The sequence below is a fragment of the Phytophthora ramorum genome, assembly GCF_020800215.1.
Source record: "Phytophthora ramorum isolate Pr-102 chromosome Unknown Phyram_PR-102_s0003, whole genome shotgun sequence".
Lineage (NCBI taxonomy): Eukaryota > Oomycota > Peronosporomycetes > Peronosporales > Peronosporaceae > Phytophthora > Phytophthora ramorum.
Window position 1 is genome coordinate 1,846,339 of NW_027150649.1, and position 14,013 is coordinate 1,860,351.

Genomic DNA, 14,013 nt, shown 5'->3' on the forward strand with positions numbered 1-14,013 from the left:
GCATGAAGGGCGGCGGCCGTAGCTCGGTTGAGCAACGGCGAGCGGCGAGCCATCAGGACGCGATCAAGAGGCGCCGCGACGCGCACTACTTGCGGAAGCTTGCGTCGAGGCGGGGGCAGTTGTGGCGTTGGGTTTTGGTGCCGAACTGTCACGGTTTGGCTGACGTTGCACCTTTCAGTGAACGGCGACAGAGCGTCTTGATTGGCGGGTCTCATTTCCCGCGCTATAGTGACCTAGGAACAATAGTGACCGAGGTCTCGGCTGGGTCTAATAAAACCCCGGCCGAGGTTAAAAGCCTCGTTTGTACCCATTTCGTGTCGTACCCTCGGCTGTGTAGAGCCGGCTATACGATTTCCCACAGAGATCTGTTTACACTTGATATTTGTATAGAGATATAGGACTAGCCAAATGATGACCTACAGAGGCTCCCAGAGCCGTAGGATAAGAAAAATAAATCAGCAGTCTTCCCCACAAGCCACCAAGGGTCAAGTCCGTCTTCGGTAAGTCTATCTAGCTTGTCTTAGGGTCTGGATACGCTCGGCTGCGTGGGATGCCTGTCAGCGAGCTTGAGGTACATTGAACCGAGAGTTTGTTGCTGGTCAGTCCAAGAGATAGGAGTGGCCGAGAGTTAGGGGCGACAAGGAGTGTCGGTCCCTATATATTGGTGGAACCCGAGTGTTCCCAAGTGTATTTCACTACCCGCCGAGGTTACCCTCGGCAAACCCGTATTAGGCGTGACTGCCGGTACCCTTACTTCTGAGGGACTGCGGGGGTTCGCGCGAAAGCGCAATATTGCATTCTAGCCCTCGCTCGTGGCTAGTAGTGCAGGTTTTAAGGTTGACCGAACTCAACCTTGGTATACAGAGGCGCTTACAACCAACCCGGTGTAAGGGATCGTTCCTGGTCTTCAGGTGTTGATCCAACGTTCGCTGACCTTTCGCGAGGGAAGCGTGTGTTGTTGGTGGGACTCATACCGTTCGGTAGTGAGATTTTCTGCGTGTTCCTACGCGACACACCCTCAGTTCTGATTGGTAGAAATAAAATCCGGAAGCTAAAAGGCTAAAAGGGCACAAAAAGCGCCCTTAGACAGGGGGGGGGGGGGGGGGGTGCTTTCACACCGTGTTTTGCAAAACCCCGCGAATTTTGTGCCCTTTTACTGCGAAAGGGTTAATACCCGTTTCACAGGATTGCAGTATGCACCCCTAGATAAGGCCGGGAATGTATAACTACGATGCTAATCTTCACGAACTGCGATCTCCACCGGGTAAGCAGTTCTAGTACTAAGTCGTTCTAGTACTGCAAGGTGACGCAGCACTGGTTTAATAGCTTGTTATCTAGTGCTAAAGATCTAAAGCTAAGTTAGTATGTTGTCTTCTTTAGCAACCGAGTGCGCATTGCCGTAAGCTGCATGCTGCAGGGCGAGTCGCCTTTGGACAATGCCAACTCTTGTGGTCCGGACCGGTCTCGTGGAGGTCGACCTGTGCTACCCGAAATATTCGAGTAGAACTACAATAAGCTGACCGTGAAGGTGCTCGAAAGGTGCCTGTAGGAGCCCAACGGTGCGCGAAGTTGCAAAAGGTGTTCAAACACAAGTTACTTTAACGAGAACCTGCAGGATGCATGGCAGGTGAGCGTGCAGTGCAAGCGTACAAGCCTTATACGCAGGTCACTGGATTCATTACTTGTCCTTCCTCGCTGCGGCAACGCAACTGCGCTGCTGCCGCTCCCCCGTCTGCAGGTACCGTGAACGTCAGCGAGGATGATACTTCACCACACCACAGGTTTGATCTTCGCGCATTGAAGTTAACAGCCGTATCGTCATGATCGCGGGCGTGATCGATCTGAGTATACATGTACTTGATTTATTGGAGTATAGTAGGCATATTGCAGCTACTTGACAAAGGCAGCACCCCTCTGACCTGTGTGCGTTGATCGGAGCTCGTGTCCATTGTGGACTGCTCGATAGGCTTTCACGATTGCAAAAGTTGCAGCGTTCACCCTGGCACATTGTTCGTGTTCGTTCTGATGAGCCTGTTCGCGCTGGTGCTGGTTCGGGCGTTTCCCGTCTGCTTACTATGTTCGCTGCGAGGCGCATCGTGAACAAAGGCAACGTCCGCGTCTGCGCTGTTCGAAGGTGGGGTGCGAACGTCGACTGACGTGGGACCCGAAGCAAAGCTCCCGCGCACCGGACAACTTCAAGCTGGCCAGACAGCTCGGGGCCATCAAAGACACGTAACAATGTATTGCAGCGATGTTGGCGAGTGCACGCGCAGTCTTGGTGACGGTGCACCGGTTGAACGGGTCTTAACCATGCAGTAAGAACGATCCGCTGCTTTGAGCTCGTGCTGCGGCCGATGCAGTCGCTCACTTCTCAATTTGCTTCCTCCTCGGTACGACAGCAAGATGACGATGACTTTGTTCAAGACGCGCGCGGTCGCACTCATCGGGTGCGTCGCACTGGTCTCCAGTCTGTTGGTCCCCGCCACGCCGGCGCAAACGATTGTGTCCAGCGGCGGCGTCGGCATGCACATTCTGTTCCAGACGGACACGTGGGCGGCGCCCAACATTCACTACAAGACCGACAGCGGTAGCTGGACCACCTCTCCTGGCGTGGCCATGTCTGCCAGCTCTACATCCGCGTACCCGTCCAAGGACGGCTGGTTCCAGTTCGACGCCAACTCGGCCACCTCACTCGAGTTCGTCTTCAATGACGGTGTGGGTGTCGTCTGGGACAACAACAATAATGCTAACTACAAGGCCTCGGCCACTGGCACCTACTCCATCGTGAGCAAGGTATCGGGCTTCAAGACGGGCGACCTCGTCCGCCCGAGCGACGGCACGGGCTATCATATTCTCTTCCAGCCGATCACGTGGACCAAGCCATACATCCACTTCAACGCTGGTAGTGGCTGGACGACTGTGCCAGGCAACGCCATGCCGCCAAGCACGTATGCCGGTAAGTTTTCGTCCGCCAATGGATGGTACCAGTACGACATATCGTCGACGTCCTCCGTGGAAATTGCTTTCAACGACGGCAACGGTGTTTGGGACAGCAACCTCAACGCTAACTACGTGCGTTCGTCGCCGGGTACCTACGCGTTCGTGAATCAGAACACGGCGACGTCAACCACAGCTCCGTCCGTCCAGGGCTACGTCAATGGGCCCGGGTATAGTGTGACGTCTGCTAGTGAGGCGGCCGGCGTACTCACCATCAACCTAGCTGTCAACACTGCCACCACGTCCACTTCCTACGGAACGGACCTATCCGCGCTTGTCGTGAGCGTGACCAAGACAGAGAGCGACAGTGTGCGCGTCAAGATCGTGGACAAGAACAGCAAGCGCTGGGAGGTGCCCCAGAGCATCTTCACCACCGGGACTCTGGGATCAAACTCCACAGCGTCAACCGCTGCGGCGGACCCGCTGTACTCGTTCAACTACACACAGAACCCGTTCACGTTCAAGGTGGTGCGCAAAGCTGACGGCTACACACTCTTCGACTCGTCGGGCATCCCGTTAGTGGTGAAAGACCAGTACCTGCAGGTAGCGACGGCTCTGGGCAGTGACCTCAGTGTCTACGGCATCGGTGAGAGCACGCGCGACAACTTCAAGATGGCTTCGGGCGACAAGCAAACGCTGTGGGCTCGCGACCAAGGATCAGCATCGACCATCGTAAACACATATGGCTCGCACCCGTTCTTCCTCGGAATCAACAGTGCTGGTCAGGCGCATGGTGTACTGTTGCTCAACAGCAACGGAATGGACGTGACAATGGACAGCAGACACCTCGTCTACCAGACGATCGGCGGTGTGCTCGACTTCAACATCGTGGTCGGACCCACACCGGCTAACGTAGTCTCACAGTACACGAAGCTGATCGGTCGACCCAAGCTAATGCCATACTGGTCGTACGGCTTCCACCAGTGCCGCTGGGGATACGGATCTGTAGACGCGCTTCGCACTGTCGTGAGCAAGTACGCCAGCAACAAGCTGCCTTTGGATGTCATTTGGTCCGACATCGACTACATGAAGAGCTACCACGACTTCACGCTGGACCCAACCAACTTCCCGCAAGCCAAGATGGCGGCCTTCATGGACGAAGTTCACGCCAGCGGACAGAAATTCGTGCCGATTATTGACCCTGGTATTCCTGACGATACCAATGACTATGCATACACAAAGGGTTTGTCGATGGACGTCTTCATCAAGGATACGAGTGGAAAGCCGTACCTTGGCCAAGTGTGGCCTGGTCCGACGGTGTTCCCCGACTTCTTCCACCCGAACGCGAAATCTTACTGGGGCGAGCAGATTCAGCTCATGCACAAGAGCTTTGCCTTTGATGGTCTCTGGATCGACATGAATGAGCTGGCGAACTTCTGTCCGGGAACCAAGTGCGTCCGCAACTCGGCTGTGACTTGTCCGAACACTGGCAGCATAAGTGCAATCACGACCTGCTGCTTGAGCTGTACTGCTGATGGTAACAAGTACGACAACCCGCCGTTCGCGATCAACAACGTCAACAGCCACGACGCGATCTACAACAAGGGCATCTCGACTAGTGCGCTGCAGTACGGTAATGTCCGCCAGTACGACGCTCACAACCTGTACGGTATCACCGAATCCATCGTGACCAATGCTGTTCAGGAAGAGCTGGCCAACAAGAGGTCTTTTGTGCTCTCTCGATCAACGTTCCCGGGCAGCGGTGTGCACGTTGCTCACTGGACTGGCGACAACGCCGCTACTTGGAACGATCTGCGCTGGTCGATCTCTACAATTCTCAAATTTGGTCTGTTCGGCATCCCCATGGTGGGGGCAGACATTTGTGGTTTCTCTGGTTCCTCCAACATGGAGTTGTGTGCTCGCTGGACGGCTCTGGGCTCGTTTTATCCGTTCTCGCGCAACCACAACAACCTCGAATCTCCGGCTCAAGAGACTTACGTGTGGCCTGAGGTGACGACGGTGGGGCAGAAGTTCATCGGCATGCGCTACCGTCTTCTGCCGTACATTTACACACTCGGCTACCATGCACACGCGGAGGGTCTTCCCGTTGCTCGTCCGCTGCTCATGGAATTCCCCATCGACACGGCCACCTACAGCATCAACCACCAGTTCATGCTTGGCAACGCGCTGTTGGTGACTCCAGTTGTGAGCCAGGGCGCTACCTCGGTGACCGGGTACTACCCAGCGGGTATCTGGTACAACATCTTCGACTACTCCAAGATCGCCAGCAGCGGTGGTTCGGTGACGACGACGGTGACTCTGTACGACATGCCGGTGCACATTCGCGGAGGAACGATTCTAGCGATGCACCAGTCTGCTCTCACTAGTGCGGCGGCCCGCCTTACGCCCTTCGACATCCTGGTCGCGCTGCCGGCCGGTGGAAGCGCCAGTGGAGACTTGTATTTGGACGACGGCGAGACGATCAGTGACCCGAGCGCCACGACAGTCAAGTTCAGCGCGTTGGTCGGCAGCTTCACGTCTACGGTTTCGCAGAACGACTACGCCGGCGCTCGCACGAGCTTAGTCAACAAGGTCATCGTGCTCGGCGTGGCGTCAAAGCCGTCCAGTGTGTCTCTCGGCTCGATCTCGACCTACGACCCCACCACTCAGCGTCTTGAAATTAGTCTCTTGAGCGTCAACCAGACCATCGCCTCGGGCTTCACGATCACGTGGACGTAGGCGTCGTCTTGGTAGTTCAGTGGGTGCAGCCAAGGCGATCTCTGCTATAGCGTTGCGTATAGGCTTGTAGCTCTGGTTATACTCTCGCACACGTAGCGAGCTCCAAGCGTAAATGCAATGTTGACTTGGTCGGTGACGATGATGCAAAAGCCTTGATCCGAAGTCCCTGAGAGATGTTGTGGTGGCGTTGCCGGCCTTTAGCTGGTTATTTCACACCGGAACTTGCAAGTGCTGCTTGTCCTTCGCTGTCGATGCTGGAAATCAATGAGCTGACTCCGCCCTCCAGCTCCAATTGATGCGAGATTATGTCGCGGGCGTGGCAGCAGTTTACGTTGTTGCAGGATGATGCGGTCGTCGGGATGGCGATGGGTGTTGGTCGGGCCTTGGCGTCGCTCGCAATGAAAAGCGAGGGTTTGCGAGTTATATTGACCCACCATGACGGTTCAGAGCGGGTTCAGTGCTCCCGGGGGTTCGATCGATCATTTCGCAATCAGCTTCGAGAGCTGCAGGTCTCCTTCAGCTCACTGCTACGATGTCTTCCGTAGACCCGACTTCGGCCCTACTGTATGCGGCGTCCTGCTCGCTTGCTCTCTTGGTCGGCGCCAAAGTGCTGTTCCCCGAGCCAAAGCGAGCTGCCCGACATCCCGATTCGTTGCCCCTGCTCGGTGAGACGTGGGCCGCGCTCAAGTACGCCGACGAGTACTATGACTGGGAAGCTGCGATGACCGAGAAGATGGAGGGCAGGCCCTGGCTGTTCGATGTCGTCGGCCGCCCCAGTGAATTCGTGATCGGCAAACCGGAGATCATCGAGGACGTCCTTCGCACCCACGCCGAAAGCTTCGGGAAGGGCGAATACGTGCACGAAGTCCTCAGTGGCCTTCTGGGAGACGGGATCATCGCCGTCGACGGGCACAAGTGGGCCAGGCAGCGCAAAACTGCCAGCAACTTGTTCTCCCTGCGAGAGCTGAGGGAGTCCATGGCCACAGTCGTCCAGGACAATGTGCTCACTTTGAACGGTATCTTCCAGCACGCTATGGACAGAGGCGAGTCCCTAGATCTGTTCCAATTGCTCAACAGATTCACGTTCGAGGTTATCGCTGAGATCGCCTTTGGCATCAAGTTCGGAGGGCTGGCGACGGGGTCGAAGCATCCGCTTGAGGCGGCCTTCAACTGCGCTCAGCAGCGGATGTTCATGCGGTTTCTGGAGCCAACGTGGTGGTGGAAACTCCAGCGATGGCTGAATGTGGGACCCGAAGGCGCGTTCAAGAAGCAAGTCCAGATCATCGACGAAACCTGCTACAGTATCATTTCACGCTCGATGAAGGAGCGGAAAGCAAAGCGAAGCAGCCACGATGCCGACACACTCGAGGGTTCTGCTAGCACTCAGAGGCAGAAGAGCAATATTATCTCGCTCTTTTTGGACGGGGTCAGCGACGATGAAGCAAAGGCTGGGGACGGGCTAGACCCAAAGTTTCTGAGGGATATCGTGGTGACATTCATGACTGCAGGCCGAGACACGACGGCATCGGCACTTAGCTGGTTCTTCTACACTTTGAGTCAACACCCGCAGACCGAGGAGAAGATCCGTCAAGAAATGGCTTCAAAGTTACCAGAACTCGCAAATGGTGCTGTCTCGTCACCGTCCATGCTGCAAGCCAACGAGCTGGTGTACCTCGAAGCCGCTCTGAAGGAGACACTTCGCTTGTATCCTGCTGTTCCCACAAATATCCGCGAAGCCCTCGAAGACGTTGTCCTATGTGATGGAACAGTCGTAAAAGCAGGCGAGACTGTCAGTTGGTCGACCTATGCGTTGGGACGAATGCCTCACGTGTGGGGGGAAGACGCAAAGGAGTTCAAACCAGAGCGGTGGGTCGATGCAGACGGAAAACTGATCGCTGTCTCGCCGTTCAAGTACCCATTGTTCAGTGCTGGGCCTCGAGTTTGCCTTGGTGGCAAGCTGGCCCTGATGGAGATGAAAATCACAGCAGCCAGCGTGCTGAGCAAGTACCACTTCACGATTGTTCCGGGGCAAAACGTTACCTACAGAATCGGCCTGACGTTTGGGATGAAAAACGGACTCCATGTCAAAGTGAGTGAGGCTGCTCCAGCAATTTGATACTTCGACGTAGTAAACTCTCTGAATGACATCTACGTGTAGTGAAGCGATACTACCTCTCAGACACCATTTTCCATCTCGGCCGTAGTGAGCTCTTGACACTCGATCGTCGCTTCGGTGCGAAGATAATCGTAGTAAAATCGTATGTTTGGTACTCGTCGCAATAGTTCCCGCTTCACTTTGTTCCATTCCGAGACATAGCGGGCCTCCCACATTGCTGGTGGGGAAAAGTTGTGTATATCCGGGCGAACGCGAATAATGAAGGCCGGACACTTGATCGCTTCAGGTGCTACAAGGTTGCCAATCAATTCGAGGATTGTTTCATGAAAATATGTTGCTACGTCGATAGGAGTGTAAGATCTGACGCCCAGAGTTACGTCAATTATCTTGCGGGGCTGCTTTGGAGGACCAGAGCGAGCGGCAAGGGATAGCAGTGTCCTTCCTGATACTTGTACACCATTGAGCTCAATAAAGCGAAGGTGGTGCAGCCTCGTGAGGGTCTTAAACCCATCGCTTGTGAACGCGTTACTTGGACCAAACCCGTGGTGAACCGAAGCCTCAACTAAGGCTAATCTCTCGAGTAGCGGGCAAACGTCAGCAACAGCCAGCAAAAATTGGTCTCCGAGACATTCGCCATCCCCCTGCATGTCTGACAAAAGCACCTCCAGTGATGTTAAGTTCGGACAAGCGCGTAGTACTGGAGCAAATGCGTTCGACGGGGACAGTGGCTCGACATGGTGTCGCTCCTGAAGAACGTAATCTCGTCTCCATTGTGCGGTGTTGCCCGGTAACACTAACGACTTCAGCTCGAGCTTCGGATACAAGGAGAAGATACTAAAAACTTCATCGCTACAGGGTAAGCTGCACCAGTTCAGTGTTGTCAAGTGACTGCATCCTTTGCAAAACGTCTCCCAGCTTTGGAGAGTTGACTGACGCATCTCAACATTTGTGAGCCGTCTTCTTCTGGAAAAGGCTGCCAGCCGTAAGCCTTCAATGTGCTCCAAGTTCGGGCAGTGCTCACCAACAGCTACAGCCGTAGCATCCACGCTTTCATTTGGAAACAACGAGGGGAGAACAAGTTTCTTCAAGCCACCTCGTTTTCCCCTTCGAGACCGCGACAAAGTACCCAGCGACGCCAACGCAGCATGAAATGCTTCGATCATATAGCTAGTAGACCGTCGCCGGTGCATCAGATGCACCTGCTGTGGCATCACCAGCTCTTCCAGCTTAGAGCAGTGCTCGCCAACAGCGTTCAAGATGGACGGAAGGTGGTCCGATTCAACAGATATTCCAGACAAATCCAGACGCACAAGATATTCACAGCTCATGAAGATACCCCCCCCATCGCTTCAATAGCATATCTCCATCGCGTTCGTCGTCAAACCCACAGATCGTGACATCGTGCGCGTCGGCCAGCCAGAGCTCAACCCGCAGCCGCAGCTGCTTCCCAGTCGTCATCTCTTCCAACAACCGCTTGAGCTCGTTCTCAGCATGCAGTGCTTTGCGCTGCTTTTGGGACTCTTTCTCTTCTAATTCGACCAGCTCGCTTGGTTCTTCCTCTTCGGGCTGACTTGGAGTCGGGCGATCCGTTCCGGGACTCGAAGTGCACGCGAAGGCTGATAAAATGCCTCTCACGAGCTGAAAAATGAGACCTGACTGCGCTTTATTTGCTGCAGCAATCTCTCTCGTCTTGACTATTGCCCTAGGGTTAGCCTCCTCATTCTCCATCTCTCTGACAGCCTCCGGGTCTTGCTGGAAGTCGAACACCAGCACGGAATCGCTCAAATGACCCTCAACAGCCTCAATCGCGGACAACCAGCACTTGGAAACCGCTGCAAGGCCTCTGATACTTTGGCGACAGCTCGCCCTCTTTCTCTTCAATATTTTAGTGGCCACATTTCCATGCAGGAAGCCCAGCACGTTGAGCAGCGCGGTCACCGGCAGCTCATCAAGGCGCTCCATGGTCAATCTCCAAATGGCTACATCAATCATTTTTTGTTGATGTATCTAACACAATGTTGCGTTAAATACCTAATGTAGCCATTTTCGTTTCGAATGGTGGAGCTGCTAAGCGACACAACGTCAACAACAAGGTCAGGTGATCCGCCCGGCGCTTCTTGCATTGTATCGAGCGTCTATCGGTCATCATGTCGAGTAGCTACAAGCAGAAGAAGATGAAGACGCTGGCCACGCGCAAGAAAACGCGCAAACGCCGTATGGAGGAAGGCATGACGTTCGAAGACGACTCGGGTCGCCTGTTCCAGCCTCCGAGCAAGCGCGACCCGCGTTGGAAGAAGCCGTCGCTGGAGGCTGTGGTGTCCAGTATCTCCAAGACCAAGCGGCAGAAGAAAGCAGAGAAGAAGCGCCGTAAATTCTCGGAGAAACAGGCTCAGACGGAAGGAGACGATGATGAGATCGAGGTTGTCCAGCGGGAAGTGAACAGCAGCGACGAGGAGCTAGAAGAGGACGCGGGGGAGGAGACGAATGACGACAACTCCGATGCTGAAGACGGCAATGATCCGAGACTTGCATTACCCAAGACGCCGCTGCAACTGTGCAAGTCTCTGGAGGATGTGGTGGCCAAGGCAGCAGCGAAACACGCGGAAATCCGCCGCCAAGACGCTCGTCAGAAGAAGAAGGTGCTGCTGCTGGTTGACACCCGGTCGGTTTTCAAGCTCATGAAGAAGAAAATGAGCATTGTGCCGGAGATGGTCAAGCCCAAGAGCAAACGTGGCGTTGGTTCTGGCAAGAAGCCCGATCTGGTGTACAAGAATACTGGGCTGGTGAAGACGCCGCTGGAGCGCTTCAAGGACGTGAACAAGGACGTTATGACAGGATACAAGAGCGGAAAGTTGTCCAGCATCCTGGCCGAGGACCTGTCGTTCTACCCGTACATCGACCTGAAGGTGCAGCACGTGATCTTCGTTGCCAAGCAGGCTTCGTCCGCCATCAAGCTGAACCGCAACTTGTTGAGGAACGTTGAGCTGCACTCGTTCGTCATCGACGACAAGAGCGCCACGGGCGTTTCTGAAGACGAGCTCAAGGCGTTGGAGGCTGCGTTTAAAGTCACGACGGCGTAGACGACGACAAGTTTTGAATGGTTCATTATTGGCAGCAGTAATAAACGATTTTTTTTGCATGGCTGTACCAATGCAGCGCACCATAACACTCCAGCCTGTGCAAGACGCTCGCCACCACGTCACAGGGGACAAGTTCGGTGACGCTTCGATTTTCGTCTTGGTTTGAGTATGGGACCTGATTTATTGGTGTGGCGCACACGGTACAGTCGATCCTGAAGCGGCAAAGATCGTCCATTGAAGCTCTCGCCTGCCAGCGCCCAAGCCAAAGCACCGAAGCACCGACACCTTCCACGACATGGCCGACGTCGGCGTGCCACCCGCCCCAGTAAACGGCGTGGGCCCCGCCGCCATCCCGAGCGCCGCTCCCGAGGTCTGGTCCGACCACCTAAACACGAGTGACTACTCGCTGCTCGTGGGGCTGCCGCTGGGGTCGCTGCTGGGTGTCCTCTTGGTGCTGCGCGTGCTGTGGCGTCCCAAGTCGGGCCCCAAGTTCCGCCTGCCCAAACAGGTCCCGACCTACGGCAGCGTGGGGCTGGACGACGACAGCTACGACTACGACGGTGACTCGAACGACCTCATCTACGCCGGCCAGGTGGCGGGCCGCTACGACACGCGCTGGACGCGCACCTTTGACTTCGTGTTCCTCGTGGGCATGCTGCTGTTCGCGGCAGCGCTCGCGGGCCTCACGACGCTGCTGGCGCCCGAACTCTGGAGCAACACGAGCTTCTGGTTTTTTCTGCTGCCCAAGGTGCTCATCATGATGGGCGTGTCCACGCTCGGAGGCATCATCTGCCGCTTCTTCTGCATCGTGGACGACGCCGGCTACGTCATCACGGAACGCAGCTCCGTGTTCAAAGTCAACTACACGAGGAAGCTGCAGCTGCTGGCGGCGTATCTCGTGCCGCTGCTCGTCAAGCCGGATGAAGAGTCGTGCCCCATGTGCAACGGCCCGCTGGCGCTCGCGTGGGGGGACTTTGCCACGCTGTTTTGCTTCCTGCTGCTGATTAAACCCATTCGAGAGCGGTCGACGCTCTTCATGCTGCAGTTCAACTCGCTGGACCGACCAGAGGACCGGCCGCACACGCTCAAGTGGATCGTGGCGGGCAACGTCTTCCCTGGTCTCTTCGTGCTGCTGTTCTTCCGCTGGCTGTTCGCACGCACGACGCAGTCCGACCTCGTCTTCATCCTCGTGTTTGTGACGAGCATCGGCGACGGGTTGGCAGAGCCTATTGGCATTGCGTTCGGCAAGCACAAGTACTCGACCAGCACGTGCTGCTCCAAGCGCAAGTACACGCGAAGCTTCGAGGGCTCAGCGTGCGTCTTCCTGTCGGGCATCGTCTTCCCGGCGCTGCAGTACTTCGACTTCGAGTCGCCGATGCAGTTGTGGCTCACGATGGTCATCTTGCCGTTCGTGGTGGCCTACGCAGAGGCAACAGCGCCGCACACAATGGACGCACCTGTACTCATGGCGGCCACGGGGCTTGTGCTGTACACCATCATCCACATCTTTTGACCATCCAGTCGCCAATCTACAAATGCCGCCGTGTGAAACTCAGTAGGGACCAGGACAATCACGATGAACAGAGCTGGCGATTTATTAACACGGGTGTGCGCTGTTCTTCATAAATGATCTAGCCCCGGTGAGGAACGTGCTCGGGTGGCATGTATTCTGTAGAGGCAGGCGGAACGAACACCTTCTTGCCCTCGGAGAACTTTGCTAGTGCAGCCATGTGCTCATCCGAGAACGGCTCGGCAGCTGACGAGTCCACCTGTAGCCACGGATGCTGCAGCGCCATCGCAGCCGGTGGGCGCTCTCGCGGGTTCAGCACTAGCAGGTACTCGATGAACTTCTTGGCTTGATGAGAAACGGTGTGCTCGAGCTCTGCGGGGTACTCGAACTCGCCCTTGATGATCTTGTCTTCTACCTGAGAGAGGAAGCGCGCGTCGAACGGGAACTGACCAAACAATAGGATGTACGTGACGACACCCAGCGACCAGAGGTCGATAGCCCAGCCGTAAGAGCCGCTCTTGTGGAACATCTCGGGCGCCATGTAGTGCGGCGTCCCGTTCATACCTGACATCTCGCTGCCGCCCACGGTGCCCACGTGCGCCAGGCCAAAGTCGATCAGCAGCACGCCATCGCGCAGGTCCTTGGTCTTGCACAGGATGTTCTCCACTTTCACGTCGCGGTGGGTGATGCCGTTCAGGTGCAAGTAGGCCAGCACGCTCAGCAACTGTCGGACAACTTCAGCCACGTCGCACTCGCGCACCCGCGGCGCTCCTGGTCTGCAGAGTGCGTCCATGACCTCTCCGCCCATTGCCTTGTCCGTCACAATGGCAAACTTGTCGTCGTCCTGGAACACCTGCCGCAGTCGCAGGACGCCTGGGTGCTTCACTCGCGCCAGGATGGCCAGCTCGGCCTGCAGCGCCTCGATACGGTTGGGCGTGGACAGATACTCCTGCCGCACGAACTTGACAGCCACCTCCTCGTCGCACTCGCGCGACTCTCGCTCGCGCTGCTGCTCCTCCGCCAACGTCTTGGCGCGACTGCGATAGTGGGGCCGCTTCTTCCTGGCCACGAACACTTGGCCGGTCTTGCCCTCGCCGATCTGGTACAGCGTGTCGTAGGTGTCTTCGAACGTGGCGCTCTTGTTGTCATGGTGGCCAATGCCGAGGATGCCCGAGGCGGCCAGGCTACTGTCCTCGGTCGTGTCGTCCGGCGCGCGCCGGTTGAAGCAACTCAGGCAGCGCAGCATTTCAGAGAAATTAGGTATCGAGCTTTTCGATGGGGCAAGGAAGCTGGTCAATGCCGTCACGTGGCGTCGCGAACGGGAATGAGCAGCTCCGATCGGGTGGCGGAATGGCCATCACACGCTCCTGTCGTGCCAACCGACCCCGCGTACAGACGAAATCGCGAAACTGTACATCTGGTGTAGCCATGTCTCGCCAATATACAGACGGTTGAGACAGGATTGCCAGGCTGCAATCCTGCTTCCATTGCAGCGCCCACATACCACCTCGAGCACATGGTTTGCCGAGCAACAGCTCGGCGGACAGCCTTGCTCGAGCAAAATTCGTCGCAGATGGACTTTCAGCGCAGTGAACGTCTACGACGAATGGAGTGTGCTTCAAGACCATTTG

At 56.1% G+C, this 14,013-nt stretch overlaps 6 protein-coding genes across 6 annotated transcripts; 4 read left to right on the forward strand and 2 right to left on the reverse strand.

The window, feature by feature from the left end:
* Window positions 1–2,403: 2,403 nt before the first annotated feature.
* KRP23_3760 (Alpha-xylosidase 1) lies at window positions 2,404–5,676 on the forward strand (the record flags this gene model as incomplete). The annotated part of the gene is made up of 1 exon (XM_067888654.1): window positions 2,404–5,676. One exon carries the CDS (start codon window positions 2,404–2,406, stop codon window positions 5,674–5,676), a length of 3,273 nt encoding a protein of 1,090 aa, XP_067747876.1.
* Window positions 5,677–6,208: 532 nt separating this feature from the next.
* Window positions 6,209–8,156, forward strand: KRP23_3761 (Cytochrome P450 704B1; the record flags this gene model as incomplete). The annotated part of the gene is made up of 2 exons (XM_067888655.1): window positions 6,209–7,165; window positions 8,142–8,156. 2 exons carry the CDS (start codon window positions 6,209–6,211, stop codon window positions 8,154–8,156), a joined length of 972 nt encoding a protein of 323 aa, XP_067747877.1.
* Window positions 8,157–9,109: 953 nt separating this feature from the next.
* On the reverse strand, window positions 9,110–9,754 carry KRP23_3762 (uncharacterized protein; the record flags this gene model as incomplete). The annotated part of the gene is made up of 1 exon (XM_067888656.1): window positions 9,110–9,754. One exon carries the CDS (start codon window positions 9,752–9,754, stop codon window positions 9,110–9,112), a length of 645 nt encoding a protein of 214 aa, XP_067747878.1.
* A 185-nt stretch (window positions 9,755–9,939) lies between these two features.
* KRP23_3763 (uncharacterized protein) lies at window positions 9,940–10,872 on the forward strand (the record flags this gene model as incomplete). Its single annotated transcript, XM_067888657.1, has 1 exon — window positions 9,940–10,872. One exon carries the CDS (start codon window positions 9,940–9,942, stop codon window positions 10,870–10,872), a length of 933 nt encoding a protein of 310 aa, XP_067747879.1.
* A 295-nt stretch (window positions 10,873–11,167) lies between these two features.
* On the forward strand, window positions 11,168–12,385 carry KRP23_3764 (uncharacterized protein; the record flags this gene model as incomplete). Its single annotated transcript, XM_067888658.1, has 1 exon — window positions 11,168–12,385. One exon carries the CDS (start codon window positions 11,168–11,170, stop codon window positions 12,383–12,385), a length of 1,218 nt encoding a protein of 405 aa, XP_067747880.1.
* Window positions 12,386–12,503: 118 nt separating this feature from the next.
* Window positions 12,504–13,628, reverse strand: KRP23_3765 (putative myosin light chain kinase; the record flags this gene model as incomplete). Its single annotated transcript, XM_067888659.1, has 1 exon — window positions 12,504–13,628. One exon carries the CDS (start codon window positions 13,626–13,628, stop codon window positions 12,504–12,506), a length of 1,125 nt encoding a protein of 374 aa, XP_067747881.1.
* Window positions 13,629–14,013: the final 385 nt, after the last annotated feature.